Consider the following 19,010-nt stretch of genomic DNA (forward strand, 5'->3'; position numbering starts at 1 on the left):
AAAGTTAATGATTAATTCTGTGTACTATGACCTCGAAAAAAGCATTATTTATCATTCCTCGACTTGAGTGCGCTGTCCGTAAAATTTTCTGAAAACTTTATATGTGAAAAATGGATTAAAATATGAATTAGAGCTTTAAAACTCAATTGAGTTGACTTTGGTCAATATTTTGAGCAAACGGACTCGGATTAGTATTTTGACAGTTTCGGTAGGTCCGTATCGTGAATTGGGACTTGGGCGTATGCCCAGAATCAAATTCCGAGGTCCCTAGCCCGAGATATAGAATTTTGATAAAAAGTTAAAAGTTTAAGTTTAAATAGTGACCGGATGTCGAATTATATGCAAACGGCCCTCGGAATAGAGTTTTGATGATTCCAACAGCTCCGTATGGTAATTTTGGACTTAGGAGCATGATCGGAATTTTATTTGGAAGTCCATAATGAAATTAGGCTTGAAATGGCTAAAATAGAAACTTAAAGTTTGAAAGTTTGGACGGGGAGTTGACTTTTTGATATCGGGGTCGAAATCCAGTTCTGAAAATTTTTACAGCTCCATTATGTCATTTATGACTTGGGTGTAAAATTTGAGGTCAATCGGACTTGATTTGATAGGTTTCGACTTCAAATGTAGAAGATGAAAATTCTAAGTTTCATTAAGATTGAATTGGAGCATGATTCGTGATTTTAGCGTTGTTTGATGTGATTTGAGGTTTCAAATAAGTTCGTATAATATTTTAGGACTTGTTGGTGTATTGGGTTGAGGTCCCGAGGGCCTCGGGTGAGTTTCAGATGGTTAACAGATCAAAAGTGGGACCTAGCTGCTGCAAAAGCTGCTGCAATTTTTCTGCTGGAAATGCTATCAAAAATCGGGTTGCCTGCCAAAATCGAGGTCCCTGAAAAAATTGAGGTCCCTGACAAAATTGAGGTCCCTAACAAATCGAGTTTCCTGACAAAATCGAGGTCCCTAACAAAATCGAGGTCCCTGACAAAATCGAGCTCCCAAGAACGAGCTCCCAAGATCGAGCTCTCGAGATCAAGCTCCCGAGATCGAGCTCCCGAGATTGAGCTCCCGAGATCGAGCTGGACAGATCGAGCTCCCAAGATCGAACTGGACATATCTGTAAGTTATAAAAACAGAGGCATTCAACCTATTTGCCATTTTTGACAAACTTGAGCTTGAACAGAGGCGACTTTTGACAGATTTTCACGGAAAGACATTTGGGGTAAGTGATTCCAACTCGGATTTGGTCTATATACACAAATATATCATTATTTTCACCATTTAATTAGTGTTTTGAGATTGAAATTTGAAATTTTTTAGAAAATCTCATAGAAACGAATTTTTGAGATTTCGGTATCGATCCGGAGTCCGATTTAAGTGAAACTGGTATGGTTGGACTCGTAATTGAATGGGTTATTGGATTTTATAAGTTTTGCCGGATTTCAAGACGTGGGCCCCACAGATATTTTTTGAGCTAATTTCGAATTTTATTGAAAAGTGTAATATTTTCTTATGAAATTAATTCCTATAAATTTTGTTGACCATATCGAATTAATTATGACTAGATACGAGTCGATCGAAGTTAAAAAAAATCGAGGAAAAAGCTTAATACTTGGTTAAATTTGAGCAAGTCGAGGTAAGTGACTTGTCTAACCTTGTGTGGGGAAAATTTCCCCTAGGATTGGCATTGATGTGATTATTAAAATGTGTTGAAAGTCGTGTGTACGAGGTGACGAGTGTGTACACGAGCTAAATTGTGAAAGATTATATTTTTGAATTGTGTAGATCATTGTTGCGCATTTATTAAATTATTTTATCTTGTTATATTCTTCATCATAGATCTGAGATATATACTTCAATTTTTTTTGATCTTTTCTTACTAATTATTTTACCTGTTTAGTTGAAACTTGGTTTCTTTTATTCTGTGCATTATTTGAAGGTTGATTTTCTTTAAATTAAATATTATTAATATGAAGTATTTGACATTTTTAAACTTGATATTGAAGCAACGTATTAAAAATTTTAAAATATTATTTTCCTAAATTATTTACTCCTGAATATTTTTATACTCATTGTGATGGAGCCGTGAGCTCTTTATTGTGGAAGAATATTATTGTTGAATTATTAAGACATGAGTCGTGAACTCTTTATTGTGGAAAAATAGTATTGTTTAATTATTTTGACATGAGCCGTGAGCTCTTTATTGTGGAAAAATATTGTTGTTGAATTATTTTGGTAAGTTAAATTATTTGAGCACCTGAGGTGTAAATTGTGATATATTGTGATATTGATACGCATGCGGTGGTATAAGGTCTGGGTGTTGAAACGCATGCTGTGAGATAAGGGTGTCTTGATACGCGTGACTAGTAAGGGGAACTACTAGAAGTCATGCGGTGTAATAAGGATGGCTAAAACGCGGGATGCTATTTCGGAACAAATATTTTCTTTAAAATAAATTGTGAAGGCACCCGCGGTGAGATAAGGAAATGAGATATTGTGAATTTGTTTATGATTTGGGACTACGAGGCGGTACCTCGGGAGTGCCCTTGTTGATATTGATTTGTGGCCGCAGTTGCCTTTGATTATTGTTGTGATTTTCTTCAAGTTGAAAAGAATTCTATTTTGTTTCCACGAAGTATTTATTTGCCATTATTTGATGTAATTAAATGTGACATACTGTTTGATTCATTTCCATTGTCATTTTATCTTATAATATTGTTTAAACATTTTACCATGCTATTATTTATTTTTCAGTAGGGCCTGACCTGACCTCGTCACTACTCTATCGAGGTTAGGCTTGTCACTTACTGGGTACCGCTGTGGTGTACTCATACTACGCTTCTGCACATCTTTTTATGCAGATCCAGGTACATCTTATCAGACCACGCATCAGTAAACTAGTTGTACGAGGAGACTTCGAGGTATATCTGCCAGCGTCCGCAGACTCCGGAGTCCCCTTCTATCTTACTATGTTGTTTTCCTTATTTGCTTTAGACTCTGATGTATAGAGATATAGAGAATAAATTCTTAGAAGCTTGTGACTTATTTCTACCGGTTTTTGGGAGTTGAAATTGTTTGAATTATAGTTTATTTATTTCAGATATTTATTATTATTCCGTATTGATAGGCTTTCATAGTCTTAGAGACTAAGTGCCATCACGACATCCTACAGAGGGAATTTGGGGTCGTGACAGTATCTTGCCTAACCTTAAGTGAGAGAATTACCCCTTAGGCATTGAGTCTTATGTGAAAATTATATAATTGAAAACCATGTACGTGAGGTGACGAGTACGTACTTGGTTTATATGTGCAAATTATATCAGCTGAAATTCGTAGACGCCCTTATGTATTAAATTGAAAAATTGTTGGAACTTAGTAAATCCTTGATTTGTCATGCCTCATTCCTTGTTTGTCGAGTTTGTATTTTATATGATAATTTGGTCACTTGGACTTTTTACATGAATTCGTGTGTTGGTTAAATTAATATTTCATGGAAATAATCACATTATGAATTTTTCATCTGCAAATAATTAATTAAATAAGTTTAAATTGAGGCGTTAATATAATTATCTAAGATTTGGATTTAAGAAGGCATTGTTCCTTGATGAATTACTTTCCAGTTCATGTTGTTGAAATTGGTATTGAGTTATAAAGGCCGTAAATCATATTGAGGTAAAATATTAAATTGTGAAATATTATTCTGTTGAGTTGTTCACTCCCGTATATTTTTGTTTAGATTTTGTGCACATTATAGTCGAGCCATGGGCTCCTTATTGTGAAAAATAATGTATTGTTGATTTCTGTGGCAAGTTGTAATATTTGAGCACTCGAGGTGCAATTTGTGAGGTGTTGTGATATTGGCACGTGATATTGTTGGGAGGTTTGTTCGGGTGTTTGCACGAGGTTTCTGCCGTACTATTGTTACTATTGATATATGCACATGCGGCGTGACAAGGTGAGCTATATATGTGGGTTTGCGCATGTGGCATGCGCGTGCGAAGAGACAAGGCGGACATTTAATTTATTATTGCGCACGCGGCGAGACAAGATGGGCTATGTCGGGGATTGATTTGTGATGACTTTTGATGGCCTAGGGCCATTGTTGTTGTTATTTATGATTTGGGACTACGAGGCGATATCTCGGGAGTGCCCTTTTGTTGATATTTCTCTATGGTTGCACTTGTCTTTGGTTATTTTATTTTTCCGTAATATGTAAATTCCTGTATTCTCCGTGATGTATTATTTGACTTAATATTAAGTATTTTATATTTCTTGTAGTATTGTGTTGACTTTGGATTTTTGGTACGAGACTCCGAGGATTTGTATTTCTGGTTTGTACTTGTTCTTGATGATTGAGTTATTTTAAATAAACAAAAATTACTAATATATTTTAATTTAATAAGTTTTACATCTAAATCAGTAGTTTATCTGATACTTTAATTCAATTGAAATGTCATATTTCTTCACTCAAACTATTTCTAAAATAAACTCACTTTTTTGTTAAATTCTTACTTGGTTTAAAAATTGTAACCTTACTTTATTGAAAATAAATTGATCGTGCAGATTTTATGTATTGATATATTTGACACGAAGTTGTCTGTGCGATTGTGATAGAGATATGGGCACAAGGTGCCGTGATAATATGAAAGGGGGGCCGAGACCCGTATTTCTGATTATGATATAAGATATTTAATTGAAAGGATTTTCTTCCAAAGATTTTTATTCGAAAAACTAGTAGATAAAAGGTGTATATTTTGAAGGACTTAATTAATTAGTTGTGAATGTGTTCATTATTCGTTTGGGCAATATTTATGATGTTCTTGCTGCCTTGCTATTTACATCACTAGTTGATTATTGTTGCTATCACTGCTATTATTTTTTATTATTTTTATATATTATATTGCATATGTTATTAGACTAATGAGTGTCTTGACTGTACCTCATCACTACTCCACCGAGGTAGGTCTTGATACTTACTGGGTACCGACTGTGGTGTACTCACACTACACTTCTGTATTTTTTTGTGCAGAGCCAAGTAAATTTGGAGTTAGGTGACCGCTAGCTAGCTGTACGGATCTTGTTGTGGAGACTCAAGGTAAACCTGTTTCTGCGTTCGCAGGCTTCAGAGTCACCTTCTGATAATGTACTTGCATTGTTTTATCTCTACTTCAAAACAGTTGTATTTGTAGGCTTTCTAGTAACTCAGTAGAGCTTATGACTTGTAGTACCGATTTTGGGATTATAAGTATTGTATAGAGAATTCTACATCGCATTTGTTAGTCGTTAATTAATATTATTATTTTTTCAGTAAATGTTAGGCTTACCTAGCCCTAAGACTAGGTTCCATCACGACATCCTACAGAGGGAGATTTGGGTCGTGACATGGAGTTAGTTCAGAAGTTCCTAGTAGATGTCGATACATGAGTATAATTTGATACATGAGTTTTATTTACAAATAACTTACCTTGAACCTGTAGCTATTTGCAAGATTCCATATATTTTGAAAATAAATTCTCGTTAGAAAAAAAGTGTGAAAGTATAAGGAAAAATATTTGGGAATCAGGCAGATGTTGTGAATCAAACAAATAATGCCTTGAATCTCATTATCAAATGGTTAGTGCTCAATGTGGATGTTCTTTCGTAAAGGAATAACTACAAATACTAGTAGAAAAATAATTAATACTTTTGGACTTGCAAAAGAAGAAGCGGTCAGTAGTATAATCAAGGAAAAAAATGGGTCACTCCTGATTGCCGTTGCTTTTGGACGTCTATGTGTTCTTCAATTTCAAGGTATTAATGTTTACATCATACATAAAATTGACCAGTAACTCCTATTTTCCGTAAAATATGTAGCGTGGCTTCACTACCCACATAATTTGGCACTCAATTAAGGGAGTTTTGAGTGCAGAGAGACAACAGAGAATAGGTCAAGAGGAGAGGAGAGAAAAAAGAAAAAGAGAGTAACCGAATCTCCTAATTTAAGGCACTAATACTGAATTGTATATAAATTATAACTAAATCTTAGTTAGGGCGGGTAATATATAAAATTAGAATAATTTTGGTAAATAAATTTCAAATATTGTATAGGAAGGAAAAATTCCAAAAAACTAATAGTGAACAAAAGTATCCTATTTGTGTTATTCCTCCGACGAAAAATTCACGTCCAACGATGGTAAAGAATAAACATGGGCTTTCAGCCCATATGTAAACTGTATCCCCCATTACGGTTTGAGGCCCAGCCCAACAATAAGTACTATCCCGCCACTGCAACCACAATAAAAAAAATTGAAAACACAAAATCCCTCCAAATAATTTGACGACTTCGACTCCTTCCCTGAGAAGCTTTGTACAATTCAATAAACTCTTCGCTCTCTCTTCTTCTACAATTAGCTTTTTCAGCACACTTCCACATTTCTAGGGTTCTTATAAAATCATCACATTTGAACTCCTTTCATTTGAAAAATTCTAGAAGATTCATTAGGAGAGAGAGACAGGTTTGATGACTGAAGGCAACCAAGATATGTTATACGAAGACCGCTCCAAGATTTTCATTGGTGTTCGATTTGTTCTTGTCGGATTCGACCCCCTTAGAAAAGGGAAGGTACGCTATGTTTAATTTTGATTTTATAATTTTCCGCCAAATTTGCATTTTTCAAATTATTTCTTCCTATTTGAGTTTTACTAAACATAGTCGGTCTCGAGCCCGGACAGTGTGAAAAATAGTCTGATAATAGACAAAGTTTGTTAAATATTTGATGGAAACTAAAAGTGCTTACTTTTGACAAACATAGAAGGCCATAACTGCCCAGGAATATATTTAAGGGACTACTTTGCGCTTACTTCCGAACATAAGGGATCATTTTTGTCATTTTCTAGGAAAATGGATATAGAAGATTCATATTGTGGGTCTTAACTGTTTTGGATGTGAGGCGTTGTTGATTGATTTAATTGCATTTGCCAAGTTAATTTTGCTCATGTGAGCTTAGCAAAGTATAGTCGCTCTCAAGCCTAGATAAAGGATGAGTAGGTAAAATATTAAAAATAGTTAGATAATCTATGTTTAATTTTTAGTTTTATTAATTTTCCGCCAAATTTGCATTTTTCAAGTTAATTCTACCTATTTGAGTTTTACTGAATATAGTCGGTCTCGAGCCCGGATAAATTATGAGGATGCAGTAGAATAATGGTCAGTGTAAAAATTGTGTGATAATAGACAAAATTTATTAGATAAACCAAATGTGCTCACTTTTGGCAAACATAGAAGACTAGAATTGCTTATGAATATATTTAAGAGACTACTTTGAACTTACTTCCGAACATAAGGAATCATTTTTGTCATTTTCTCGGGAAATGTATAAAGAGTTCATATTATAGATCTTAACTAGTAGTTTGGAGTTGAGACATAGTTGATTGATTTATTTGCATTTTCCAAGTTAATTTTGCTCATGTGAGCTTAACAAAGTATAATAGGTTGCAAAGCTAGATAAAAGATGAGGATGGGGTACAATGTTAAACATATTTTGATGATCTTTTGAACAGTGACATGGATATAGAGGTTTTTGTATTGTTGATCCAAACTAGCTTTGGAGTAATGGGTAGTTGATTGGTTTATTTGCATTTTCCAAGTAAATTTTGCTCATGTGAGCTTAGCAAAGTATAGTCGGTCTCAAGTCTAGATAAAAGGTGAAGACGAGGTACAATGTTAAAAATAGTTTGATAGTCTTTTGAATAATGAGATGGATATAGAGGATTCGTATTGTTGACCCATATCAGCTTGGGATTGAGGGGTAGGTGATTGATTTATCATTTCCAAGTAAATTTTGCTCATCCGAGCATAGCAAAGTATAGTCGGTCTCAAGCTTAGATAAAAGATAAGGATGCGGTACAATATTAAAAATAGTTTGACTATCTTTTGAACAGTGAGATGGATATAGAGGATTCTTATTGTCGACCCAAACTAGCTCACGGTTAAGGGGTAGTTGACTGATCTATTTGCATTTTCCAAGTTCAAGTTGTAGTTATGTTATATTGGACCCCACTTGTGGGACTACACTGGGTATGCTTGTTGTTGTAAGTTGTAGTTATGTTATAGTTGTAATTGTTATTATTCTTCTCTTTGTTCTAAGTTCTATGTTAAATTTTTGTCCTTTTTCCTTTTCTAGATTCGGTTGAAGCTTTTGGAGGGTGGTGGAGTTGATGTAAGCGGATATGGACCAGATTGCACCCATCTTATTGTCGATAGTATTGTCTATGTGAGTATGACCATGTAGTCATTTTTTAACAAAATTGTCCTTATTTGGTTTTTAGGGCACCTTTTTTGCAGTTTCTTGTTGCTTTGTTACTGGTCTTATTTTGTACCTTACTCAAACAGCATTCTTAACAAGTAGAACTAGGTGTATAACTTAATGTTTTCTGGAAGCAGGATGACCCCATATGTTTAGCTGCTCGACAGGATGGGAAAATAATTGTTACCAGCTTGTGGGTTGAGCACAGTTATGACGTGGGAATGCCTTTCGATCACCATTCTGTGAGTTCCTTTGAGAATTAAGTTTTTATCTGTTGGAAAATACAGTTTGCTCATGCACATGCATGCTCAGTTGAATTCATTTGTTTATCAGCTGTATGTTGCTTATACGATAATGGCTAATTTCTCCCACAAAATGAACATTTTACTTTATGATAGAGTGGATATGAAATTCTCTTTGCGAATTGCTTTCTTTTAAATTCTAATACCACTTTGGTGCATGAATGGATCTTTTGAAGTTGTGTTCATGAGTTCTGTTGTATAAATGCTATTCAGTTTGCAGGTTTTTGCTTTGTAGTAGTGCTATTAGCCCAATCAATTATGCAATGAGTTCAGGAGCAAGTATTTCTTTTACATCTCATATTGCGTAGGGAGTTCTATAAAGTTTTATGCTTGTGATTTTGGGTTTTTGGTGGCCATATGAATATATATTGGTTTCTATCTGTTCCCTTGCTCCCTTAAAAATTCTATCTACTCAAACCTTCATAGTTATTGCATCAGTGTCTTTGGTGTCAACTTTTCTTAGGCCCATTAAATATAATTGAGTTTTCCCTTGAACCAAAACGTAAAAAAACCACAACTTCTCTTTCAGATCATGTACAGACCTCCAAGGGATTTGAATGGAATTTCAGGTGCTAAATCACTGGTGGTTTGCTTAACTGGATATCAGGGGCAAGATCGAGATGATATTATGGTTCGTAGAATGCAGTACTGTTATTCATTAAGTCTTTTATTTTTGAGGGAAATATATATTCTGGAAAGGAGAATCTAAACTGTTGCTTGTCATGTCATATTTGGTTCTCTCTTCTTCTAGAAAATGGTGGGCCTGATGGGTGCAAACTTTTCAAAGCCATTGGTGGCAAACAAAGTCACTCATCTCATATGCTACAAATTTGAGGGTAAGTATGTCTCTTTGCAGTTGCAACATGTTGCTGGTTGTAATTCATCTCTCATTATTTCTTGTCTTTGTTCGATGCATAATCCTAGAGAGGGTGAATGGGGGTTTCAGATGGTTTTGCACAAATTTCCTCTATGTTCATGATTTGGTACGATGTATTGTTGCAGGCTTATTTTTTCTTCCCCATACTCTCTTTTGCCTCAATTTACAATTGAATATACTTTTAATGTTGCCTACAGTTGAGTTTAATGTGTCTATGTAGTTGGAACAACACTTCCTGTAGATTCCCCTGATTCTTTTTTTAACTTTGTTAGCTCACTGGTTCTGGTATAGTTTTTGATGTAATGCTGCTAACATTGTTTTTGCTTACCTACCTTTTGTAAGTTTATGCATCTTCTTGATGCCAGTAATGAAATCTATTATTATGTTGTCAGAGTAATGCTACCTAGAAGGCTTGACCTTGGGAGAAATGTAGGTCATGATTATGTATCTGATGCGGGTAGTCAAAGCAAACTGATGGTCAGGGTACCATAGCATGTAATCAAGGAATATGATCTGCATTTGCAAAATGAATGTTGCTGTTACCTTATTTAGCATTTAAAGAAAAAAAAGAAGAAGAAAGCCCTTAAAGTAGTACAAATATACAACTTTTAATCAATATACTGTGATTTAAGAATAATAGAGATTCATTATAAATGTGAAACTACTATTTCCTATTTAACAATTTGAGAGAATAATGAGAAGGAAATTGAATATTCCCTCTTTTCCTATTTGTGTGACACTATTTAGGGATACATTAATTTGGTTTATACAGTTTGTGCAATTGCTGATCCAAGACGGTGTGTCCATGGAGCAATTGGCCTCATAGGATAGGAAGAGGAAGAATCCCACGATTGTAGAGAAAAGTACTTTAATTTCCAGAAAAGGAATTGCGGTCTTTTAGCATTTTTGTTTTGTTTAATATGATATTTTAATATAAGAGATGATTAATTGAAAGAATTTAATATTAGAAAATTGGGTGAAAAAAATTAGAACATGCAAATTTTTCAACCTGTATCTTATTTACGTTTATGAAAAACAGGTAAAAAGAATTTTAATCAAGCATAAAATTTGAAGGGGCAATTTTATCTTTAACTAAGCTTATGCATGTATTAATAACCTTTGTATTGCAAATACCATGGTTTGCCATGTATTAGGTATACATAGGATAATACCAAATAGGGTGTGTAACTAATGCTTGTATTAGTTATACATAGGTTGAAAAAGTGTACCAAACAAGATATTACTAATACACAAAGCTAATGCATGCATTATTTTTTCTACTGCACTCTGCCAAACGACCTCTAAGTCCATAACCAATAGCCTATGTTGCATTGTGAGGTTCTCACCCGGGATAACCTTGCAATCTGTGCATAGACCTCTATCAATATATTATCTTCCTCCTCCGCTAATATAATTGATAAATTAAATGACATTATATTTCCTATCAAGTCAAACACCATCTCATTATATGAGATGGAAAGAGTAAAGGAAAAAGAGGGATGTGCTACAATAGTGTCTGAGCTAACTTTTCATAGTATCATCTTTCTTTTCTTTTGTTGGTTTACTATGTGATATGTTCTCGCACACTGCCAACTACCTTGACTAGTGATAAATTCCTGTGATACTAGTTATGTCTTAAATTCTCTTTATTTATCAAATGAGGATAAGGAAGAAAGCCACTAACAAATTCCATTTGATTTTCACTTTTGCCATGCCTACTATGGTGCGCATTTACAACTGTGTATATATCCTAATTGAGCTTATCACATTTGATAGGGGATAAATATGAGCTTGCCAAGAAAATGAAGACGATAAAGTTTGTTAATCACCACTGGTTGGAGGATTGGTATGCACGAACTTTATTTTTTCAGAAATTACTGATTGCCTACTTTTAAGCTGCTAAAATGCATATTTTTATTTCATGCTTTATTATGCAGTTTAAGGTCTTGGGAAATCCTTCCAGAGGATGATTATGATAAGAGGTGCGTCATTGCCATTTCCCCGCTTTTTTATGTGAATGTGAAGTAGCTTTTCCTTTCTACAGGAGGATATTTTCGTTTGTGCTGGTAGTGACTGGTTATACAATTCCTAATAGATTGCCTTTACATTGCAGAATTTGAAACATTTGAAGTTGTATTGAGATATTATGAAGTCCTGTTTTAAAAATTTGAGTGTGTGTATTGAAGTTGTCAGTATTATAGGGAACCATTTTCAAGCGACCTTGTCAAGCAACAAAAGATGAGCAGAACTTCACTCTTCATGTTGTGTATAAATTACATAATGCATGCATATTTCGGCTTGCTTAAGTTATTTTATTTTTCAGATTTGTGGTAGCTTCTGTGCTAGACAAAAGATGAATTTCAAGCTCAAACTCAAAGCACTGTGTAGACATCATCTTTCAAAATAAAAAGTATAGTGTGTTTGTTCACTACCTAATAAGTAAGAGTTAATTTCATTAGCTCAGGCATAATATGCATATACTTTACCCCTCAATGGGGGTTTTCTTGTCGAACAAATTAACTAGCAAATAATAGTGTCTCATGTATGCACTTCTTTTTCTGGCCTCAAGTGGGTATGAGTTGATGATGATGGAAGCCGAGGCTAAAGATTCTGAAGAAGAAAATGAGGGCATTGCTGCAAATAGGCGCGGAGAGAAAATAGCTATCATGCGTCCTGATCATTCAAAAAGTCCCAATCAATTCCTTGTGAAGCAGGAAGCCTCTACAAACATTTTAGACTTAAGCACATTTAGAGGTTTGTCAGGTCTTGGAAACACTAAGGAGCTGTCGTTATCTGCTTCGAAGCAGTCAAAATCTCATCAGGTTCCAGCCTTTGAAGAATCTCCCAATAGGCACGCTAAGATGCTTAATACCAACTTGTGTAGGACAAAGGAAGAGCTGCCATCTAGAATTGAACAAAATGGAAGTGATTTTGTTTTTGTTTCAAGTAGTGCCAGGAAATCCCCTCATTCTTGTTCGTCCCAAGAAATCCCAAGGAAATTCAACCTTCTCATGACCTCAGAACAAATTAAGACTTATGCAGGAAGTCCTGCTACTGCTGAAGCAGGTACAGAATTTGATTTCCTTAACCTGCCCTCAGAGAGGGAACAAGAGAAAAGTGAGTTAGGTGCAAAAACTTCTAAGAACTTGTCATTTCCTGGGAAGGGTCAAAGCAGTAGACTGCCCGAGAAAAGGAAGTTGGGCATTTCAGATAGTAGCTTCCAGTCATCAAGGACTGGTAATAATCCAGAAAGCATACAAGATGGTTACTTGACGGCAAATCGTACTGAAGAGTTAGTACACACGTCAAAGTTACATAGTCCACGCAAAATAGGCTACTATCTATCATATAGGAACACTGCCCCTCACTATGACAAGGGTGTAACTCTGCATACTTATCATGATTCTACTATTTCCAATCCTGTGACACTAAGCACTCAGCGAGGGTGTGATGAGGATGAACCTCAAAGTGGCACTTTTAAGATCATGGAGTCAAAAGGGATTAGTCATGCCACTGTTGATGTTAACGGGCCATTGGATGAACTATATGATGTCCCATCTCCCGTTACTGAAAGAAGAGATACCCTGAAGTCTAATGTGCTGGCGGCGTTCGATAAGGCTGGAGATGATTCAATGTCAGGGTCTAAGCCATTGGGGAAAAGATCGCTTTCCAAGAAGACACCCACCTCTGATGTTAATGGGCCATTAGATGAACTGCATGATGTCCCTTCTCCTGTTAATGAAAGAAGAGATACCCTGAAGTCTAATGTACTGGCTGAGTTTAATAAGGCTGGAGATGATTCGGTGTCAGGGTCTAAACCAATGAAGAAACGATCGCTTTCCAAGAAGACACTGGGATCTAGACAAAGTTTCCGTAAAGGGGATGATAGGAATCAGAAAGGGTCTTTATCCATTAACAAGACTGCTCTGATGTCTGATTCAGCTGCTTCCAGCAGCGGAGGGAGAGAGGAGACAGAGCATCAAAATATCTTAAGCTCTACAAACGGTGAGGTTCTCCCTGCAAATAATGCAGATTCAAGCAAAGAGAATGAGAGAAATAAAATTTTGGATTCTAAAAAAGAAACTGCCAAAACAAATGAATCCATAAATGATGATACTGAGGCTCCTGAGGACCAAGACTATGAGGAGTTAAATGTTTTAAAAGAGAAGTCTACTGATACTGAAGCGCAACGTTCTAGGCTTCGATCAATGGAGATGAAATTAAATGTGAACAAGGTGGTAAATCAGGATGATATGGAGGATACTGATGTTGCAAAGAGACAAAGTACTGAAAACAACAAATCTGAAACTCAAAAGATTCTTTCTGACAAGAAGACCAAGTTAAGTGAATCAACTTCTGTGGGGAAAGCTTCAGTGGAGAAAGTTCCCAGTGGCCCATATTATCTGATGAAGAATAGCAAGAAAACTAATCTTGCTACTAAAAGAGCTCTGGTTTCTACAGAAGTTGCAGAAGGGAAGAAGTGCAGAACAGATGGAAAGAAGGCAGATGCAAAAAAAGCAAAAGGGTCTCCATCTGAAAAGGGTGAGGTTCTGCCGGCAGATTTGAGCAAAGAGATTGAGAGAAATAAAATTTTGGAGTCTGAAAAAGAAACTGCCAAAACTACTGAATCCATAAGTGATGATACTGAGGCTCCAAAGGATCAAGAAGATGAGGAGTTAAATGTTCTAAGAGAGAAGTCTTCTGATACTGAAGTGCAGCATTCTAGGCTTCGAACAATGGAGAAGAGATTAAATGTGAATAAGTTTGTAAATCAGAATGATAGGAAGGATACTGATGTTGCAAAGACACAAAGTATTGAAAACAACACATCTGATACTCCAAAGACTCTTTCTGGCAAGAAGACCAAGTTAAGTGAATCAACTTCTGTGGAGGCTTCAGAGGAGAAAGTTTCCAAAGGTCCAAAACATCTGATGAAGAATAGCAAGAAAACTAATCCAGCTACTAAAAGAGTTGCGGTTTCTACAGAAGGTGCAGAAAAGAAGAAGTGCAGAACTGATAAGGCAAATGCAAAAAAGGGAAAAGGGCCTCCATCTGAAACAGGTAAAACCACAGTAATTGCAACAGAGCATCAGTCTGAGAGATCCATGGATGTGGAAAAGGAGAATATACCTGATATTGGAGGCCAGAATGCGAGTCATAACAAACATGGGGCTGACAGAAGTTCTCCTTACGACAAAAAACTTCGCTCATTGCAGGTTACAAAAGTACAAAGTGAGCCAAGGTGGTTTATAGTTAGTGGGCATCGGCTACAAAGAAAGGAGTTTCAGCAAGTTATCAAGCGATTGAAAGGAAAAGTGTGCAGAGATTCTCACCAGTGGTCATATCAGGCAACACATTTCATTGTCCCTGCTCCATTGCGAAGAACAGAGAAATTTTTTGCTGCTGCATCCTCTGGAAGGTATGGCTAATTTTACATCCCTAAGTTATGTCCTTTCTCAAAAGTAAACACATTGTTTAGTATTTACTGATTTTTACAGGTGGATCCTCAAGACAGATTATTTAACTGCTTGCGTCGAGGCTGGAAAATTCTTAGATGAGGAGCCATATGAATGGCACAGAAAGGGATTGACTGAAGACTTAGCTATCAACTTAGAGGCCCCAAGAAAGTGGAGACTTCTGAGGGAGAGGACTGGACATGGCGCATTATATGGGATGAGGATAATCATATATGGAGACTGCATTGTACCACCATTGGTATGGTAATTTGGTGTTTGTTGTGTAGTTTTCTTGAAGATTGAGTTCCTATGTTGCCAATTTGCAAGATTCTCTCTCTGCCGTGAAACTCCTTTTACTTTGTGTTTTTAATGATGACAAAATATTTTCAGGAAATTCTTTGATGAAATCATTTCAAGTGTTTGGTTTCCTTGCATTATGGGATCCCCCCCCCCCCCCCTCAAAGATAGTGTATTCCACCAAAAGGAGGGAATGACTTCCTCATAGACGCAAGTCATTTTTCCTTACAAAACATAACTCCTTCATTTTTTATTAGAAAGCATAACTCTTACTCTATATCACTTGTTTCAATCAACACGTAGACATTAATGTCAATCTTTAGTACTAACGAATTACCACCAAAACACTATTTCTATATTTTTATCCTACACCTTATATGATCTTAATGTGGCATACTTTTATACCCGACCAAAAATTGGAAAATGATCTGGAAATGATTTCTTAAGATGAAGCATTTTTGGTGGAAAGTTTTTTTCATGGAAGTGATTTCTTGAACGTTAAATTTCCTCGGATTGCACTTCGTCTGTATCTCCAGCTGGTTTCAAGATGCTCTCTTTTTGTTGAATCAGGATACATTGAAGCGAGCAGTCAAGGCTGGAGATGGCATTATATTAGCAACTTCTCCTCCATACAGTCGCTTCCTTGAGTCAGGTGTTGACTTTGCCATTGTTAGTGAGGTGATGCCACGTTGTGACAAGTGGGTTCAAGAATTCTTAAGGCATGAGATACCTTGTGTGTTGCCTGATTACTTGGTGACGTATGTGTGCAAACCTGGTTATCCCCTCAACAATTATGTACAATACAACACTCATGCTTGGGCAGAAAGGGTGCTGAAAAAACATGTCAATCGCTTGGACGAGATTGTTGAGGAGATGGTGCCATCGGATGACAATAAGAATGATTTAGCATGCCAAGTATGCGGGTCACCTGACAGGGAGGAAGTAATGCTGATCTGTGGTGACGAAAGTGGCTCTCACGGATGTGGCATTGGCATGCACGTAGATTGCTGCGATCCTCCCCTTGAATGTGTACCAGAGGAAGACTGGTTTTGCCCAGAATGTAGCAAGACTAGAAGCAACACAAGCATCAAAAGGAAGTCCAAAAATTGGACCTCTACTTCCAAGAGGAAGAAGTGATATTCTGCCTTTTGGTTTAGGTCTGTATAATAGCAGCTTCAAGTCAAGTTTGGTATATTTAGATTAGTGAATTGTACAAAAATAACTATTAGTACAGGATAACTTTGATAAGTAGGTATGGTAGCCATTCCTTTCCTTTTGTAGCAGCTCGCTGCCTTTTTATTTATTTTAAATTTTAGTTGTTATAACAAGTAAATTTTTAGTTTTAATCAGCTTCTGAAGGGTTCTTGGACAACCTGAAAAGTGAAATCTTCAATGCAGGGCCAAGACTGTCACATTTGCCCAAATGGAGATAAAGCTTTAGAGTCATCCCCTTCATGTTTGAATCTGTAACCATAATATTTAAGCCAACACTGTCTTTTGTGACAGTTTACATTCTGCATATTGTGAAATCTTCCATACTTTGAATTGTTCATTACACCATTTCTCTATCATTACACAAAAAATACCCATCTGAACAATCTTGTTCCTGAAAGAAAATATGAAGCAGGGAAGCTCTCCGGGAGCATGCATTTGGTTTGCTAACACTCCAAGTACTTATGTCTAAATTACGACACACACATTGGGATTCTATTCCCCTCCCTAGTCAGTAAGGATGCTACCTCTCTTCTCCTTCGCCACTCAACCATCAAAATATGGACAATTACATCATTTTTTCACTCTACAAAATTACTACCTCTGGTCTATATTATATTATTATCTATCCTTAAATTTAAGGTTTTTCCACATCCTGTATCTCTCACTTAATTAAGGGGTGAATTTGACTCTCTAAACTTCAAATATCTTAGAACATATTTGTCTAATGTCTTAAACTCAATCAGCTTGTGAGATGCAGAAAGATAACTGGCATGTGGATTGGCTGCATCCAAGCTCCCAATTCCAAACTCCAAAGTCATTGCTACTAACTGATATCTCATAAGAATTTGTGCTAAATAGTTAATACCTTCACTTTCGCCTTAAGAGATTACTAGTTTTTCTTTCTTAAAATATCCTCAAGAGTATGATCTTAATTACAATATTAAATACGATCCCATGGACCTGTGTCATATCTCCATTTAAAGATCTATTGATCAATATTATCATGCTTTTACCTCGTTATATGGATATTATTTTCTTTACAGAATAGGCATTAAGAGCTCCATAAAATAAAAAGGCTAGAAAGAAGGGGAAACAACATAGAGATTGGGGAATTGATTTACTATATTTTTACATGCTTTCAGTGTCAGACTTGGAAGTACATACTAAACAATAAGGTAATAACAGACTAAGATGTAAAAGCTTGTTTTTTCCTACACCCTGAACAAGTTAGAATTGACTCAACAAAATTTGATGGATTAGTTGGACCTAAAATATCCATTCAGATTTGTTATCAATTAGGTATTAGTGGAAGCGTAAAGATAAAAGAATTAACTTGAGTATCAAATCGATCAAATTGAATAAATGATATAATAAATTTATGTTGTTCAGTGAAAATTGAAGAGGGGAGAACGAACACACATCGAACTATTAATTTCAATTTATAGTTATGGTGGACTTATCGTTTAAGCCCCCGAGTGAGATTTCTGCTAATTACAGTCACCTCGTGGATTCTTCACACCTGAACCTTACGTGGTCAACGAACTCATACTAATGGAGTTGTTGTAACCAATCCAGTTCGTCTATAATTATAGTCATGGGCGGAGCAAAGGGGGGCAGACGGAGGAAAATAATATTGTGTTGAATCTCTTTGGCGTCTTGTTTACCTTTCAAAAAAATCATTAATTACCAACACTCACTCAATGTACAATTTTTTTTTTCTTAATCTTTTGGTGATCATATAGATTCGTTAATCCTTTCCTTAGTGGTCACTCACATTTCCAGATAGATAGATAGAGATAACAGTATTCTTTATGGGTTTCACGTGACTCTCTCCTTTCTTGCTAGCTCTCGCTGTCCAATGGTTGCATTATTGCAACCTCAACAAGACAGTGTCGGGGAATTATGAAAATTTTGATACCTCAAATTTAATTTGCTATCATTATATAATTAGGCCATGTTGTTGCCTTTTTAATTTAATCATTATCCATATTGTGCGTTAAGTTTGTATAATCCATCATTAACAATCTTCTAAATTTGTATAAATTCATAACCAACTCAATTTACTTTAATTTGGTTATCATATATTGAAAAGAAATTGCTCCGAGCTTTCGGCTTTCTACTATACGCCCAAAAGATATCCGATTCAAGATAAATTTATGAGGAAGTGTGTAGCGTTAACTACGAGTTTGGATCGAAGAGAGCTCAAAGAGCAATAAAAAAAATAAATAAGAAATAACTTAGATTTTTCAATATTGAATGCCTTCTCTATCAATGACAGACTACAATTATAGGAAAATGGCATAGAGGATAGCTGTCGATTGGACCCAAAAGATAACCACTAATAGTATTAATGGTCACATGTCCTTGATTTACTAGTTATCTGTTCCTAGGACTGAAAATAGTAATTATCTAACTTAGGGACTAAAAGTGTCACTCTTCTATACTATCTAATATTATGTAATTAGGTCCTAAGAAGATAGTCACGACTAAATTCGTGACATTCCATCCCCCTTCTGTCCTTTCTTCTACATTACTGATCAAAATTTGGAAACTGGGATATGAGGAAAGTGTAATCTTC

At 35.7% G+C, this 19,010-nt stretch overlaps 1 protein-coding gene across 2 annotated transcripts; it reads left to right on the forward strand.

Moving 5' to 3' along the window:
- The first annotated feature begins 6,301 nt into the window (after window positions 1-6,301).
- LOC104108801 (BRCT domain-containing protein At4g02110-like) lies at window positions 6,302-16,563 on the forward strand. 2 transcript variants are annotated; one of them, XM_009617925.4, is made up of 10 exons: window positions 6,302-6,601; window positions 8,163-8,252; window positions 8,423-8,527; window positions 9,117-9,218; window positions 9,339-9,423; window positions 11,241-11,310; window positions 11,402-11,446; window positions 12,034-14,883; window positions 14,963-15,179; window positions 15,788-16,563. In XM_009617925.4, exons 1-10 carry the CDS (start codon window positions 6,500-6,502, stop codon window positions 16,352-16,354), a joined length of 4,233 nt encoding a protein of 1,410 aa, XP_009616220.1. In that variant the 5' UTR covers window positions 6,302-6,499; the 3' UTR covers window positions 16,355-16,563. The 2 variants fall into 2 exon arrangements, with proteins under 2 accessions (XP_009616220.1, XP_009616221.1); XM_009617926.3 differs by lacking the exons at window positions 6,302-6,601; window positions 8,163-8,252; window positions 8,423-8,527; ... (2 more) ...; window positions 11,241-11,310; window positions 11,402-11,446 and adding an exon at window positions 11,455-11,903.
- The last annotated feature ends 2,447 nt before the right edge of the window (window positions 16,564-19,010 follow it).

The sequence above is a fragment of the Nicotiana tomentosiformis genome, chromosome 2, assembly GCF_000390325.3.
Source record: "Nicotiana tomentosiformis chromosome 2, ASM39032v3, whole genome shotgun sequence".
NCBI classification, from domain to species: Eukaryota; Viridiplantae; Streptophyta; class Magnoliopsida; order Solanales; family Solanaceae; genus Nicotiana; species Nicotiana tomentosiformis.

Coding starts and splice junctions, on each gene's coding strand:
- LOC104108801 (XM_009617925.4), top strand. CDS start 6,500: ATGACTGAAGGCAACCAAGATATGTTATACGAAGACCGCTCCAAGATT. Junction 9,424..11,240: donor CATATGCTACAAATTTGAGG/GTAAGTATGTCT, acceptor CACATTTGATAG/GGGATAAATATGAGCTTGCC. Junction 14,884..14,962: donor GCTGCTGCATCCTCTGGAAG/GTATGGCTAATT, acceptor TGATTTTTACAG/GTGGATCCTCAAGACAGATT.